The sequence below is a fragment of the Cryptosporidium muris genome, genomic scaffold (genome assembly GCF_000006515.1).
Source record: "Cryptosporidium muris RN66 scf_1106632373407 genomic scaffold, whole genome shotgun sequence".
NCBI lineage: Eukaryota > Apicomplexa > Conoidasida > Eucoccidiorida > Cryptosporidiidae > Cryptosporidium > Cryptosporidium muris.
Window position 1 is genome coordinate 450,676 of NW_002196572.1, and position 17,039 is coordinate 467,714.

Consider the following 17,039-nt stretch of genomic DNA (forward strand, 5'->3'; position numbering starts at 1 on the left):
ATTATCAATTTCAATAAATTAATATTGAAGTGAAGATAACCAATTTGTTGGAGAATAAGTTTCTTGAAAGATAATCACTCAAATGTACTGAATATTGTAAGCAAGTATGCAAATATGTTCACTATATCCAAATAGAGTGATAGAGTAGCAAAAATATAGTCATCTATTGAGAATTTGTACTTTCTGTGTTTCCCCCCTATAATTAGTTGGGTATCATAGACAATATATAAAGAAGAAATAACTACACCTAATGCACCATAAATGATCATAGCAAAGCTCTTAAAATTCAGGATAAATAGTGCAAAGCCATAAATAAGCATTACAAAGAGGCCAATAACTAAATAAGGGCCATATCCAGTAAAGTCATATTTAACTTGAGCAGCAAACAAACTAAGCATTAAGAAGATCCCAATAGATGAAGTAAATGCTATTATAACAGAGTTCTGATTAATTTGAACAGCTAATCCAGATATACCAACTGCATAAAGGACTGAAAGTGAAAATAGTACTGTCATTCCAACCTTATGGTTCTGAGCAATTGAAGGGAAAAGTGCAAGGAATATAACAAGTATCACAGCTGATATAGTGCAGACAATAGAAATCCAGTAATGAGTACTTATCCACCAAAAGGCAGGTTTATAGTAAGTAAAAAATAAGATGATACTGAAAGATATGCATGCAAGGATGGACAAAAGGATGTATACTCTTCTAATAAAGCCATGTCGAATTTTTAAGTCTAATGAGTCAGTTAGATAATGCTTTTCAGTATTTTCACTGGTACTTCTTACTTCACTAGGATTTGTTTGGTTCGTAAGTATAAAGTCTATATTCTGCTCATTTGAGTATAAATTCTTTTGATTTATGTGTGAGGTATGTATATTAAAACAAGAAGCACTTTGATTATTATCATTGTGTGGAAAGTCCCGTTTATTATCTAAAATTTCCATAATTATTCAATTTCTTTAAGAACTACTTTTTTTTCTAGAGATACTCAACAAGTGGTTTAGTTATAATAACTGGCGCGCATATTTGGGCTTGTGTTTCTTAGCACTACTTATCTCAATATTTTGTTAGATGATATTCTACTTGACGTGATTGGAAGAAAACCCAAAATTTTAAGTATATTTACTAGTAAATACAAAGATACTGGATTTTCAGTGACTTATATATATTATATTGGAAGCTAACAGCTGCAAGTAATCGAATTAAGCTTCATTATATAACTTGTTGCTTTTTCTAAAGGAATATTAACCACATACTTTATATTATAAAAACTACCTTATACGAAACTAAAATACTAATATGACATTTATATACTGCTTAATACTAAGATTGACTTTTCATAGGTTACAGATGTGCTTATGACTACCTTGCTTCAAAAATTACTAAAAATTACCAAACTCCATCAAAATCCTAATAAAGATAACTGCTAAAGCAGAATTAAATTCGTATTGCTTACTAAGAAAGTAAAGCTAATTAGTACTTTGCAATTTAATTTAGATTATTTGTTTATTAATTACCTGAGTATCTAATACAAATGTTCTTTATAGTATTAAATATAACATGTAGCTAATATAAAACTACTTCCGAGATCATAGTAAATTAAATATATAATATTTAAGATTTCCAATAGTGCACTAAGTATTTTCCAGGACAGTAAAATATTTAACTAGCAATCTAGCGAAACTATCTGGACTGTACCAGAGCTCCTTTGCTACGAAAATAACCTTATTCCACATCCTTATTTAAACAATGCACTTATATCTCTGCTTGTAGTTCATTATTTATTTCAGATGATTTTCCTCTACAAGATTTCAATAAGTCTAGAACTTCATTTAACTCTACAGCAAGGTCTGGAAACTTTGGATGAACAAGATATCTTATGGTCATATTCATTACACTCAATATATCTTTTTCTTTACATTCATTCAAAATAAATCTCAAGCACTCAATAATAACCGACTTCGATTTACACACTTCAAAGTAACAAAGTGGAAAAATTACCAACTCATCAAATATAGTTGATACTGCTGAACTTGCTACTACTAGAATTATGTTTTTCAAGGTTTCTGCAAAAAAAATTGTTAGTGATCCAGCTGCCTGGGATATTAATGTATCAATGAGAGAAATCAAGACAGGAATAAGTAATATAAATGATTTGACTGAATCTACTCTCTCGTTATTTATATAAAGTAACAAATAATCAGATACGATAATCTCCTCAGGTATTAACAGTGGTTTTAGAAGTAAATCAATTCTTGTAAGAATTATTCGAGATATAGTAGTTACTGCTTCAGCTTGTCTCCTAAGAACAGCCTCATTTCCTAGTACAATTTGAGCACCAGCCAGAGTAAATCTTTGCGCAAGGAGTGCGGAGCTTATGTCGTTGCACTTATTACCAGATTTATAAATATTATGGTATGGAAAGGAAAATTCGTAGGTAATTAAGGGTAAAAAGCAAGTTTGAATTATATTCCACCATACCCAGGGGCTCTCAACAAACCAAGCACTCTCAACTGGTAGTGACCCTAAAGTTTGTTGTAGACGAGTTATTGCATGACGACGAACGACATTTGGTCCATAAGATGCTACGAGACATAAAGTGTGTACAACTGGAGGTAGCATTGATGAATGGTCACTAGCTGAATAAAGAGATAATAAAGAGCATATTAAAGATACAGCTTGCAAATTAGCATCATAATTATTTTCAGCACTATCATCATCAGGATTTAGGATTACTGCACATCCATCATGTATAGTAGGAGTATATATAGCAAAAGTTACCAAAGTTTGAATTATTAGTGAAATTTTACTATGCAGAAAAGCTGTGTAATTGCTATTATAAAGCCATATTCCAAGACATTCCAGTGATGTTAAAACCAAAGCTTGGGGATCAGATAAACGGCCTGGGTAGAATTCAGGTACGGAAACCGAGCTCGAAGAAACTGCCAAAGAAGGAATATATACCATACGTTGTAAAATACCCAATATAAGCAAAACTGGATAGTCACTATGGAATATGAAGGATATGTACTCCTCATTTCTTTCAAAACTTGTAACTTCACTATTCTCCTTACTTGGTTGCATTATAAATTGAAGAGCGGCTACAATGCGTTCCGCATGAAGACTAAATACAATAGGATGAAGCTGAACAAATGCTTCTAATAAACCGGTGAATAAAGGTATCGTAATTTCTTTAGAAACCCAAACAAATTGCATTAATAATTGCAAAGAGTTGACAACTATTCGTTCAATAAACATGAGCTCAGGACGAGTCAAAGATCTATTATTGTTAGATTCGGATTTTGAATTATCTATGTTTTCCAATATTTCTCGAGAAGCCTTTGTACTATCTTCCAACTCTTCACTATTTATATTTCCTTTTTGTGAGTTAAAGATTGAATATCTCTTTATATGAGAAGTAAATAAATCGGCGACTAATTTCCATAGTTTAGCATCATCTGTCGAATTTAAGTTATCTTGCTTCAATGAGTTACTATTCCTATAACTTTTCAGTGAAAGAGTTAATGAAGCAATTGCCATCAATAAATCTATACAAAGAAGAGAATCAGCCACTTTCCTAAAACTATTCAGCTTCATTTTATGGGTACAAACTAGTGGACCCCAGTCTGACGGTATAGACCTTGATAGTCCTAAGTACTCTGAATTTTTACTTTCATGAAATTCAGATGAATTACTATTTATAGGTCCATGTAAGTCTTCATAGTTTAGAATACTTTCTGTGTTCAAGTTACCTTCTGGAAATGGAAAGGAATTCACTTTATTAATTAAGCAATCAACAAAAGGTAAGTAATAGGCCAGACTAGTACTTCTTAGATTTTTGTACAAAATCCTATCAATCGGTAGGCAAGAAGTACAGAAATATTCGAACAATTCCCATGCATTTCCGGATATAGAAGGAAGTAAATCAATATCCATATCTTCAAAAATTATTCTATCTTGAAATAATCTTGAAAAAAGAAATTTAGTCTGTACATTCCATCTTATAGTATCTCTCAATATTATGTATACAGAAATTGCAAGAAAAGGTGAACTTCCATTTAAGATCCATGATAAAATCATCTCTGAAGGAGTGAAACTGAGATTGTCATACATTTGTTTTGGAAGCCTCTCATCCTGCTCACCAATATATAGTAAAGCTCCATCTGCAATAGACTGGGGCTCTGGTAAAAAGTTAAATGTAGTTTCTTCTTCTTCTTCTTCAGTAGAACGAAATATTAGACTAGTCAAATCAATTAACCAGTTGTTTGAACTTGAAGAAACCTTCGATTTCATTGTTTTTAAAAATGGTACAAGAGATCCCCTGACAATTCTAAGTGCTTTTTTTCTATTACTAATACTCGAGCTTCTATTATCAGTATTATTAGCTAAATTATCTGAGCTATGCAAATTCTTTGTAAGCCTATTTATCGATTCATAACCATAAGTAATACCAAATGTCTTTGATCTTGATGATAAGTGTACAATAGGATATTGTAAGTGTGTACTCATACACTTGCTACTATGATCTATAAATTCATCCCATTCTGCCCACTTTGATGGTAGTAGTCTTAGTGAGTGTAGCTTTAAAATGACCTCAATTAATATATCCCATGGAAACACTTCACTCCAAAATGAAGCTGTAAAACGAATAATATGGAAGAAAATTGGGAGGATAAACTGGCATCGAGCCGTAATTGCAACATTAATATAAAGCGAAAGCTGTTGAATAATTTTATATAAAAAGGTAGTATTTTCAAAAATACATGCAAGTGTTACCAAGTCAAGTACTGCCTCCATACAATTAGCCATAATGCTTATATCTGTTGTGAGATTAAAACTCTTCAATATACAGTCCAAAGCATGCTCATCAATAATCAAATGAAAAATATCTTTGTAAATATAGAATGAAAAATTATTAGACTCATCTTTTTCCTTTTTCTGGTTGTTCAACGCCCTTGCATAATTTTGTAACCCCAATGGCTTTCGTAATTGTTTTCTCCATGAATCGTAGTTAACGCAAAAGTCTAATGTACCAGAGAATGGGAGAGAGTTTTGGGAATATTCTGATAGCTCTATCTTATTTGACTTTATTGAATTAAAAATTGAGATAAGAAATTCGGGTGGAAGATCTTTTTTATTATTTATTCCACGATTATTTTTAATAAATTCCTCAATACTCATCTTATTTTTAACTTGACTATTATGAAGATCTGTATTTAACATTATAATTGAATAGCTCAAAATAAAAATAGTATCACTATTTTCAATAGTAAACCAGTCTGAATTTTCAAAAGTAGTTTCTGACTTTAATAATCTCATAATACGGGGAGTTTCTAGCTCTGATTTAACTGTATTTGAGTCAAATTTATCTTTATCGCTAGACTCAGTTGCAATATCACATTTCTCTTGCTGAATAAAGAATTCCACTGCAAATGATTCCATTATCCTCTCAATTTGCTGAGCTTCACCAGGTAATCGAAATGTCAATAGTACTGCACGCAAACTGTCGACTAAAGTTTCACCACAAAATGAAAAGGTTGACATATAAGCAGCTCTTACTTGTCCATTCCAATCCTTATTTTTTGAAATATATTCACCCAAGATTTGTGGATCTATTCCTGGTGTACTCCTGCAAAAAAGTGCCATATCTTTTGCCGTCATACCAGTAACAGGAAGTAAATCTAAACCTTGCAGATCTTCGATGCATCTAGATGAATTATTGTTGAAAAATTGCGAACCTTTCTCCAAACGTATTTTTAATTCTTTCTGTTCCTTTAGAGCAGAGAGTGAGCCAATAGGATTTGTAGATATATGTGATATTAGGCTCAAAGTTGCAGAGTATTTTTCATTTGGCTGTATATTGCCTTGCTCTGATATGCTGACAAATTCCCATTGGTATAAGTTCTCTAGTAAAGTTCTTAATAGGCCTTTAATAATAAAGGTAAGTCCCTTTAAGCTAATTCGTTGAAATATAGTGAAGGTATTCTTAATATCAGTATTTTTAGTGACTGAATCAGGAGTTTCCAAATTGAATTGACTTACTAGGCACTTTATTAAAGATTGGAATAGATCTCCACATAGTAAATCACAATCATAGTTTTGATACAATTCAATTGCTAGATTTGTCTCACCGCAAATTTCAAGAATGAATTCTAAAGCTAACTCACGCTGCTCTAAAATTGTGAAGTTTTCTGCAGTTGGTGCTATACTTAGGATCGAGTTATTGATATCATCTCTAACAATATACGACATAATTAAGCTGAAGTACAGTTCAAATTGCTTTTTAGTATAAGCTTTAAAATAAAAGAAAATGTTGAATATGCAGCGTAGCGTTAGATCAAAAATTTGCTGTGAACTGTTCAGCATATTAATCATGATATGGCCACAAACATCGTACTGAATAAGATTACTTAAAAGCTTCAAAGATCCTAGTGCGCTACCACCACTTTCTAGAGCAGCATTCAAAAGTGAAAGGCCCATTACTCTAATTTCTATTATATTCAAAGAGTCAGTTGAATCTATGGGAATCATTCTTTGTAACAACTTTGTTATTTCATCCTCAATTGTTGTCATCTTTAAGTCAAATTCGTCCATATTACTTGTCTTAGTGCGGAATGTATTATTATATGAAGATAATACTGATAAAAACTTTAGTAAGCGACAAATCCCCTCAAAATTATTGATTTTGTCAGAGTTAATCTTTTCACCAAATCTTTTAAAAATAATAATAACAAGCTGGAACATCGAATTTTCCCCAGTAGATTTTAACAAGTGAGATGCTCTAGGATGTCTTGATATCTGAAAACACTTTATGACAGCTTGATATTCTAAGTCATTGTCAATCAAGTTAGCCAAAGGAGATTTAATAATGTCAACTAAAGTATTTATGAGTTTCAATAGAGTAGATTCATCACTATCACTCCCAGAGGCAGTAAATCTACAATTTAGTAAGCCCGTTACGATTGAATTAGTAATATGAGAGTTTGTATTCGATGTATCTACTAAACCTTGCAACAAAAACTTGTTCAGTGCATCAATTGCACATGCAGTAGCAGTACTACCAATATCTGCAGACTGTACAGCGTCTAAAAATGGCTCTAGTTTGTCACCATCTAAATATATAATATCAGTATATAATAGTGATTCAGATAAGAGTCGGAATTTATGAATTAGTGGATTTTCAGTAGCTTCTACAAGCTCTACATTAAATCTCGATCTAATCGTGTGATGCTTTGGAAGTCTGAGCAATACTAATATTTTATGTATTTCATCCTTAATACATCTCAGTTTGGCCAAGTTGCTGTTTGCATCGCATTGTATAAGTTTCTCTCCATCACACCTAGTAAAGTTCGGTATAGACTCGGATTCCTCCATACATAATAATACTGGACTTTATTCTTGGTGCCACCTTCAGATTAATAAAATATTGCTCTTGTGGTGGACCATCCAGGCAAGGTGCAAGACAGGTTTCTAATTTAAGCACTCTTAGAAAAAGTCCGCTCATTCTGTAAGTTAATTAAGGGGTTAATTTCACTTTAAAATTAACTTTTCTTTGGAAAAGGGATTTTAAGTTTAAGGTCATACTTTTTAATATTAAATTACAAAGAGTATAATTTAGTTATAGTTACTAGAAAGCTTAGTGACCTTGTTGCTTGTTCTATAGGATCACTTTGTATACCAATTCTACTAACTTCACTTGCTATGTTCCCAATAATATAGCATCCTTAAGATGTCTAGTCATTACTACTTCTTTATGAACATGATAATCTAATACTACAATAAAACTTGGAGGAACTTTGCTGACATGAATCAGGATATTGAGTGATTTTGGAACTAATTTCAAGAAACTTTATTCGTTAATAAGAGGATCTTAATAATATATTAGTTCACTTTATATTATAGTTTGAAAATCTTCTGTAATGCATATGGATGCTCTTCGTGTTTTATTGTTTAGAAATAATGCTACTTTCGTCTGAACTATGAGTATTCCTTATTAATATAGGCAATAAGTTTGCATTAAACAGCACAACCAAGCTGTTTTTCAAAATTATTCTTGAAATAATGATTATTTAAGCTCTATTTTATTACTAAAAGACAACTTCATTTTTATTCTTTGATTACTGCAACAAAATAACTTTTTAATATCTTCAGTTCAGCCCAATACATTAAATCGCAATTTTAAGCGTATAAATAGTAAATGTTATCATTATATCTTAGTTATACTGTAATATAAAGTGATTCACATACTATTATATTGCAAAAAAAGGATATCTGTATGAGATACCTGTTATTGGTTAGAACAGTCTATGTTTGCTTATTTATCATTCAACAGTAGAATCTCTATTAAGATATTATTTATAATTATTTGTGAATTATTATAAGAGGTAATAATACTTATTTCTCTAAAAGATACAGTGATCAGCACTTGATAATATAAACTACTAGGTTATAGTTATACTAGATTGGGAACTATTGCTGAGAATCAAATTTAAAAAAATTTAAAGTAATAGAATATATTCAAGTTACATAAATTAAAGTATTTCTAAAGTAAGTTTAAGCTCTCGTTAATGAACTACAACCCATATTGAAATATTAGTAGATCACTTAAAATATATATACAAACTTTTAAACTTAAAATCTGCAATAGTATATTTATGAATACCTGCTTGTAAAATTAAAAGATATGCTCAATCTACGAGTGTAGAAAAGCTCGGAAAAATGCGCCTAGTAGTCAAGGCAACACACTTCATTTTTCTTCTTGATAAGCTTCTAAGCTGAAACCTTGGAGTGGATGAGTAACTATGAAATCAAGAGACGAAAGGCAGTTTTAATTTTACAGAAAGCATATAGACGTTGGCGTGCCTATTGGCATCAGATTTTCAATGTTTTGGTTTGGGGAATTATGAATATAAGAGAAAGAGCTGCGATTGTACTACAGAGGCAGTGGCGTTTGATCCACTATAAAAAATTAAGCTTAAGACAGGAAGTAAACTAACAGCTTCTAAATTATGCTTAATTAAAGGATTACCTGGAGTATTATAATAATTTAAGGGAAATACTAGTTGAAGCTAATTTCTTAATACATGCTCTATTGCAAACCTATGATAAGTTTACAATAAGTAGTTTCTAAAGTACTACATAAATAATAATTATATCTATTAAGTATGCTGACAGTATATAGTATGAAATATATTAAGTGTCTTTTATACATTCATTAATATATAACAGTTTATATTCTAGTAGAACACGAAGCTACTCTTTAAAATCATACGATGTGATGCAACGAGATTGCAACCGCCATTTAACCACTTTAATAGTGGTGCTATCTATGATTTTTAAGGCTTTTGTATTGAGAGTATTATTATTCAAAATATTATTATTTAGTGAATTATTGGGAGTATGAAGTATTAAGAAGTTGAGGAAAAAAAGGCTGTACTGTAGGAGCGGGTATGCAAAATATTCAAATATACTTTGCAACAGAAACAGGTAACTCGGAACAAATCGCAAATACTCTAGCTAACAAGCTTAGATCACTTAATGTTACTAATAGTGTTCATGACATTTATTATCTGAATCCATCTGATTTGATAGAGCTTAAAAGGGAAATTTCTTATACTATATTTGTTGTCTCAACGTGTGGCCAAGGATGCTTCCCTTATTCTATACAAAAACTTATTAGATGGTTAAAAAAACATATAAAACAAGGAAATAAAGTTTTAAGAGATATGTCATATACTATAATAGGTCTTGGTAGCTCATTATATGAAGATTCATTTAATTTAGCTGCAAAGAAATTAGACAAGTACTTCAGAGGACTGGGTGCTAAAAAGTTTTGTAAATGTGGAGAGATAGATGAAGTTAAAAATAACGTAAGTGAGTGCTTGTTGTGGTGGGATGAAGTCTTTTTTCCATTTATAAAAAGAAACTACACTTTGGATAAATATCAACATTGTCTAAATTATCTACAAATTAACTTTGAACCGAAGAGCTTTACTTGCAAAATTTACTTCGGAGTGCCAGGTGATAATTTGATTTTAAATAATAATAGTATTCAAGAAGGGGAGTGCTACATATCAAGAAAGTATTTTGCATTATCAGCATTTGCAGTGAAGGAGAAAACTTTGCTATGTAAACCATTTAAAATTGGTCCTCAAAGTTTCCGCAAGACTTTTCAGTTAACATTACTCCCTACCTACTCTTGCACTTACAAAACACTTGACTTGTTAGATATACTGCCATCAAACACAGAAGATATAATAGTAAAGTTTTCTAAGAGGATCTTTAATATAGATAATATTGACAAACTCAACAACATTACTATATCCCTTACTCCTAATGATCAATCTTGTTCAACTTACAAGGTGCCCTTCCCTACTCCTTGTTCTTTGACTTATGCTTTGAAATACTACTTTGATATAGTAACTATTCCCCCTAAAGAAGTTCTACTTCAATTTACTCCATTTGTTACTGAACAAAATGAAAAAAGAATTATTGAAGATGATTATTTTCACCAGTTGCTTACCAAGTTCTATAAATTGTCTTTATTAGACTATATTTATATATTTTTACCCAGCTTAAAATATATTCCTATTGAGAAGTTTCTGACATTTTTTGGAATGAGACAGAGATTTAGGACTTATTCAATATCTTCATCTTCCAGTATAAGTAAAAATGACATCAATATAACTGTTTCAACATATACTGAAGGTCCATATGCATCATTACTGTATGCGCCATTCGTGATTAATCCTAAATATTTATATTTTAGAGATCTCAGAGTGCAGTATTATAATGGCACATGTTCAAATTTTCTCTTCACACTAAAAGAGAATAGTTCGTATATATATGGGCAAATTAGGAAATCATCACTTGATATAAGCTCATTTATGTTAAAAGTGCCACTCATTCTTATAACCCATGGCACTGGCATTGCACCAATCCGTGCATTACTTAATGAAATTGGATACATAAAGATGAATAATAGGTCAGTTAAACTAGGCCCAATTTATCTTTTTTATGGATGTAGAACAGCTGAAGACATTTTATATAACAATGAACTTATTTATTTTAAGGAAAGTGGAGTTCTTGAAAGAACATTTTTTGCCTTTTCAAAAAGTTGCAAAGTGCATGTTCAAGATATATTAATAGAAAAAGAGCAAGAAGTTACTGACTTTCTAAAGAATATTGAAACACATATTTATATATGTGGGAGTCCAACATTTACTGTAAATATTAAGAAGACTTTGTCTTGGATTGGAAAGAAAAATGAAATTGATCATGATGTTGTAGAGAAATTATCTAGGGAGAAGAGAATTTATACTGAAACTTGGAATTAAATACTAAATTCCAGCTTCCTTTTCTCACAAATAACCAGCGAACAGCTCTCTACTAGTTTTTGGCGGCTATAAATTGACCTTCATTTTATTTAGTAATTTTCTTATAATTTATTTACTTACTCATTTATTTATTAATACTAGGATTTGAGACAATGGTGGTAGGTTATTATGTTCTCTTTTATTTAGGTCTCTCAAATTTTATATTTCTACTATGTAGTTACCACTATCTGTTATTAGAAGCGCAAATAAACACTCGATTGTAAGTTTTTCTTATAGTTCCACTCATTGCTTTAAAATGCAATTTTTTTTCAATATTTATTCCTTCTAGATGGTAGAATTAAAGAATGGAGAGACTTATTCGGGAATGCTAATTGGAGTCGATGGTTTTATGAATTTAGTATTAAACAATGTAATATCCACATCAAAAGATGGTCAAAGATTTTTTAGAATGTCAGAGTGTTATTTGCGTGGAAATAATATTAAGTATATAAGAATGAATGATAATATTATTGGTACTGTTAAAGATGAAATGATACAGAGAGACACAGTAAGGTCATCTATGAGGAGTAGAGGCCGTAGTGAACGAGGCTGTAGAGGCAAGGGTAAATGGACAAGCTAACATTGGAAATCTTTGTGTTAATATATATTATTCCCTTTATTTAGTAAGAAATAACTTAGATGTGATCATATTTAGCAAATACTAGCGCTGTAAATGGAAAGTTAACACTTTGTAAATTTGAATTTTTGATTCCACGCGTTAGTCGCGATTGCGAGGAAATGTATTAAATCTGTAATTGTCTAAATTCCTAAGTATGCACCTTTCACTTCTTTTTAGATTTAAATATAAAGTATCTTGTAAATATTAATGTGGAGAGAAAATGAATATCACGACTCTAAATGTCAAAGTAATCAGGAACAGGAACTAAGAATGGAGAAACCTGTACCAAGCAATTTATGTCCACTTTTTAACAGAAAGAGCGATAACAGAACAATAAATGGTAGTCAATTACATAACAATCGAATATCATCCTCAAATAGTATTGCATTGTGTCATTGTATGAACCATTACTCAGCTTCGCACATTTCCACTCCAAATTCAAGTACTAGCATTGTTGTTGATATTACTCCCAATGGTAAAAATCCTCAATACACTGATATAGCTGATGAAGAACCTAATCCTGAAACTGTTTCACCAAATCCAAGCTCCTATATTAGAAATAGATTGAATCTCCTTGCTAGTAGAAACTTGTTACATTTACATGGTCATCCTAGTAGTGAACATCAATCATTTATGAAACTATCGACTGCAGACATAGTTTCTAACATTCCTGATCTTCAATATAATGAAACTGCAGTTCAAGATATGGTTATTAGCAAGCTCAGTATGTCTACCCAGCTACTTCCAGATACTATTGAAGAGGTCAGGAAAAGAGATCCTGAAGTAGTATCAAGAGCTCTAGTTCAAACTCTAGAGGAAAATAGTAAACAAAAGTCAGTTCAGTATTGGAGCCAAATAGAGCTGAAGGAAATTGAAAGAGAGCTTTCTACAGATTTGTGCAATGGGCTTGAAGAACAAAAAGCACAAAATCTTCTTGAAAATAAGTATGGTCCAAATACTTTGCAAAAGGAGAAACATGATTCAGTACTAAAAATCTTTCTTAACCAGTTCACTTCTTTGGTTATAATTCTTCTACTAATAGCTGGTATAGTTTCACTAGCTTTCCAAGAGTGGGTAGAGGGTGCAGGTATTTTACTCATAGTACTAATAAATGCAACACTTGCCACATATATGGAAAATAGTGCTTCTACTGCACTAGCAAAACTTGCAGACTTATCAACGCCAAAGTGCACAGTTGTTCGTGAGGGGGAGATTAGTATTATACCTGCACACCTTCTCATACCTGGGGATGTTGTTTTGCTCCGTACAGGAGATAGTGTACCTGCAGATGTAAGACTTATTGAGGCAATGGAAGTCAAGTGTAATGAAGCATTACTAACTGGGGAGTCAGAAGATGTATCGAAAGGTTTAAAAAATGTTGATCTTCTTAATCCATTCCCTACTAATTTATGCTTTGCATCAACAGCAGTCACTAATGGAACTGGAAAAGCCGTTGTAGTGTTGACAGGTATGAATACTCAAATTGGAAGAATAGCTCAACAGTTGAAGCTTGCACAAAACACTTCTAACAATAGTACACCACTTCAAATTGGTCTTAATAGACTTGGAGGTTTTATAGGGTTCATGTCACTTCTTGTTCTGATCATAATTGTTATAATTGCACTCTTAACAAATTATAGTGATCCCACTCATCCAAATAGTAACCCAGTCTTTAGTATCATTTTAGTTGCTGTTGGTTTCGCAGTATCATCTATACCGGAAGGCCTTCCCATGGTTGTTACTATTTGTTTATCAATAGGATGCTCTGAAATGTGCCGAAGAAAGGCAAACATTAGGAAACTTCCTGCTGTTGAGACACTTGGATGTTGCTCAGTGATATGCAGTGACAAGACAGGGACACTAACCGAGGGGAAAATGACAGCAGTCAAACTGGCAACATTTACAAGAGAAGAAAGAAAATTATCTACTACAGATAAGCAATGCAATAATATAGAAACTGGATCTAACATACCAAATCAAGATTTTATGACGTCAGTATTCTCATTTTATCCTACAAGAGGATTCGATCCAAATGGTGGAGTTTTCGAAGCTTCCAGTTTAACTCAGAAAGTAAAAGAAGACTTACTGAATTTAGCCTCTAAGAACATAAATCCTTCAATACATCCCAAATATAAAAATCTAGAACCTAATGGATCTGATTACACTGAAACGACTTTATTGCTACAGCAAATGAATTACAATAATATATGCACTGATTATGGTAGCCCTATCAATAGCCATATTGCAACTAGTAAGTGCGTCCGAACTACGTTATTAGCAGGTTACTTAAATAGTTATGGAACAGTTTTAAATTTTGATAGTGAAAATAATACATGGAGTACAAGAGGAAATATGAGTGAAGGGGCACTTGTAGTTGCTGCAGCAAAGGCATCGCTTGGACTTTATAGAAGGAAATACAAAGAGTCACCGAAAATTGTTGAAAATCCTAAGTATAAAGTAGAAATGAACTCAAATGTAGAGGTACTAAAAGTTAAAAATCCGGTCAATTGTATAGAAATGACTGGTAAAGTACACAAGAACATGGCTAATTTGAATCAATCTATTTTAGTTGAATCAACAGCTTCAGGGAATTCTCCAGGAACATTTAACGTAGAAGAATATACTACACCTGAGGTCATGAATAACTTCAGTATTTTTGGGGAGATATATACTCCGACTAAATTTTCAAGTAGTAATCATATTCCTAGTGAAAGTAGATATGAGAGAATATCAGTAGCAGAAGTACCATTTACCTCTACTAGAAAAATGATGATGACAGTACATGCTCTTCCAACAGAAAATAGATTTGGGGATATATACTTAGGCAATGTAAATGAAAGAGATGTATGCTGTTTGATTAGTAATGAAAATATTGACTATAACAACAATAAACATGTATCCAGAACAGTGGATCATTTTGATTCGGAGTCTTATACACACATTGTGATTATTAAAGGAGCTCCTGATAAACTCGTTGAATATACTGGATATACTCTTAAAACATTCAAATACGAAAAATCAAGTTTTGTCTACTTTGATCGTTCAGATAAAATTAAATCTAGTGAGAAAGCAGAAGTAGAGGCTACAAATAAAAATTTAAGTAATGAAGCATTACGTGTACTTGCTATAGCTATCCTGCCTTTAACAAGTAAAGATTATCTAGAATTGGTTATGGAAGAATCTAGTGACAAAAGACTGCAAAATATCTTGGAAAAGCGTGAGCTTATTTTACTTGGATTGGTTGGATTTCTGGATCCTCCACGACCTGGAGTTGAAAAGGCAATAACAAAGTGCTGTGAAGCTGGTGTCAGAGTTATCATGATAACTGGAGATCAGCAGCCAACTGCATGTGCTATAGCAAAATCCATTGGCCTACTAGCTGATGAAAATTTATCCACTGCATCAAGTGTAACGGTAGATGCTATTGCCAATCATACGGTGACCAGTGTATCTGGATCAATTGTATGCAGTCAACTACACGAAGAAGGTGATTCTAGTAAGCCCCACTTAAGTGATGATTTGTTTGATGAAATTGTATCTTCAGTAAATGTTTTTTGTCGTGCACAACCCGAAGATAAAATTGCAATAGTTCGTTCTTTACAAAGGCAAGGAGAAGTAGTTGCAATGACTGGAGATGGAGTAAATGATGCTCCTGCTTTAAAAGCTGCAGATATCGGTGTAGCAATGGGAATAAGTGGTACTGAGGTGGCAAAAGGAGCTTCTGAAATGGTCCTATTAGATGATAATTTTGTCACAATTGTTAATGCTATAGAAGAAGGAAGAAAAATTTATTCTAATGTACAAAAATTTGTTGCTTTCTTACTTGGTACAAATATAGGTGAAATTGTGTATTTATCAGTAGCTATTGCTGCTCAACTTCCTATCCCTATAGCAGCCTTACAAATCCTTTTTCTTAACCTGATGTCGGATGGTAGCCCTGCAGTCGCTCTTAGTGTAGATCCTCCAGACCCAGATATGATGAAGGTACCACCAAGGCCTAAAAAAAGTCCCATTATGACTAGAGACTGGTGGCTCTTCGGTAATATACCCCATGCAATTTTTGAGGCTGCATGTGTACTTGTCGTTTTAGTAATAGCTATGTACACATCACTAGGTGTTTTCCGTCGAGGTGCTATTGAGTCACTATGTCACCATGGTGATGGAGAAAGATATTATTGCCAGACTCATGAATGGAGATTTGGTGCATATAATTCCAATTCTATTGGTTGGGTAACGAATATAGACTTTTTTAATCCTTTGACAAATCAAATGGAACAAATTTTTGGTGCTACTATGGGGAAGAGTGAAGTCATGCTATCACCAAATGAAATTCCCTATGTATGGCAAGCTTATAATGAAGCAGAAAATCTCGGCATTCAATGTAAAAGAGGAGTTAATGGTTGGTGCATACCTCCAACAAAGTTATCTGATGAATACCTAGATTTAGTTGCATTTGGAACAATTCGTGGTAGAACTGCATCATTTATTACTGCCGTATTTTGTGAGATGCTGAGAGCTTATACTGTCAGGACATGGGATTGGTTTATATATGCTCTATTTAATAATCCATGGTTGCATTTTGCATGTAGTTTAAGTGCAAGTAGTACATTAATAGTCACATTTACTCCTGGTTTGCAACATATCTTTGGAACATTTACAATATATTGGTGGCAATATATACTTGCAATTGGGATGGGTTTTCTAAATATGTTTTTTGATGAACTAGTTCCAAAACCTCTGTATCGGAGATTGGTTAAGAGAAGGAGAACCAGAGCCAAGATGCTAGCTCAGAAAGATGTTCAAATACCACAAGTATACTCACAGAATTTTTTGTCCATACTCAACAAGTAAAATTGAGATATTTACTATTTGAAATAAGTAGCTCTTTTGGTTTAATAAATATATGTTTTAATTTTTTGCAAAATTTCAGGATTTTTTTTTAAATCTACTATAAAATAAACTCTTCATTTGTGCTTTCACGAGTTAGTACACTTTAATTGTTAGACTTGTTATAGCTTTTTATCTTAATAGATACCAATTAC

General features: G+C 32.2%; 5 protein-coding genes across 5 annotated transcripts, besides 2 other annotated features; 3 read left to right on the forward strand and 2 right to left on the reverse strand.

Annotated features, from left to right (window-relative positions):
* Positions 1 to 74: 74 nt before the first annotated feature.
* On the reverse strand, positions 75 to 947 carry CMU_017730 (uncharacterized protein; the record flags this gene model as incomplete). The annotated part of the gene is made up of 1 exon (XM_002140332.1): positions 75 to 947. The coding sequence occupies one exon, from the start codon at positions 945 to 947 to the stop codon at positions 75 to 77; it is 873 nt and encodes a 290-aa protein (XP_002140368.1).
* Positions 948 to 1,598: 651 nt separating this feature from the next.
* Positions 1,599 to 1,621: a sequence feature (AT_rich).
* A 137-nt stretch (positions 1,622 to 1,758) lies between these two features.
* Positions 1,759 to 7,377, reverse strand: CMU_017740 (Sec7 domain-containing protein; the record flags this gene model as incomplete). Its single annotated transcript, XM_002140333.1, has 1 exon — positions 1,759 to 7,377. The coding sequence occupies one exon, from the start codon at positions 7,375 to 7,377 to the stop codon at positions 1,759 to 1,761; it is 5,619 nt and encodes a 1,872-aa protein (XP_002140369.1).
* A 2,075-nt stretch (positions 7,378 to 9,452) lies between these two features.
* On the forward strand, positions 9,453 to 11,339 carry CMU_017750 (flavodoxin family protein; the record flags this gene model as incomplete). The annotated part of the gene is made up of 1 exon (XM_002140334.1): positions 9,453 to 11,339. One exon carries the CDS (start codon positions 9,453 to 9,455, stop codon positions 11,337 to 11,339), a length of 1,887 nt encoding a protein of 628 aa, XP_002140370.1.
* An 84-nt stretch (positions 11,340 to 11,423) lies between these two features.
* Positions 11,424 to 11,472: a microsatellite.
* A 19-nt stretch (positions 11,473 to 11,491) lies between these two features.
* CMU_017760 (LSM domain-containing protein) lies at positions 11,492 to 11,958 on the forward strand (the record flags this gene model as incomplete). The annotated part of the gene is made up of 3 exons (XM_002140335.1): positions 11,492 to 11,497; positions 11,557 to 11,598; positions 11,668 to 11,958. The coding sequence occupies 3 exons, from the start codon at positions 11,492 to 11,494 to the stop codon at positions 11,956 to 11,958; spliced, it is 339 nt and encodes a 112-aa protein (XP_002140371.1).
* A 246-nt stretch (positions 11,959 to 12,204) lies between these two features.
* Positions 12,205 to 16,897, forward strand: CMU_017770 (E1-E2 ATPase family protein; the record flags this gene model as incomplete). The annotated part of the gene is made up of 1 exon (XM_002140336.1): positions 12,205 to 16,897. One exon carries the CDS (start codon positions 12,205 to 12,207, stop codon positions 16,846 to 16,848), a length of 4,644 nt encoding a protein of 1,547 aa, XP_002140372.1. The 3' UTR covers positions 16,849 to 16,897.
* Positions 16,898 to 17,039: the final 142 nt, after the last annotated feature.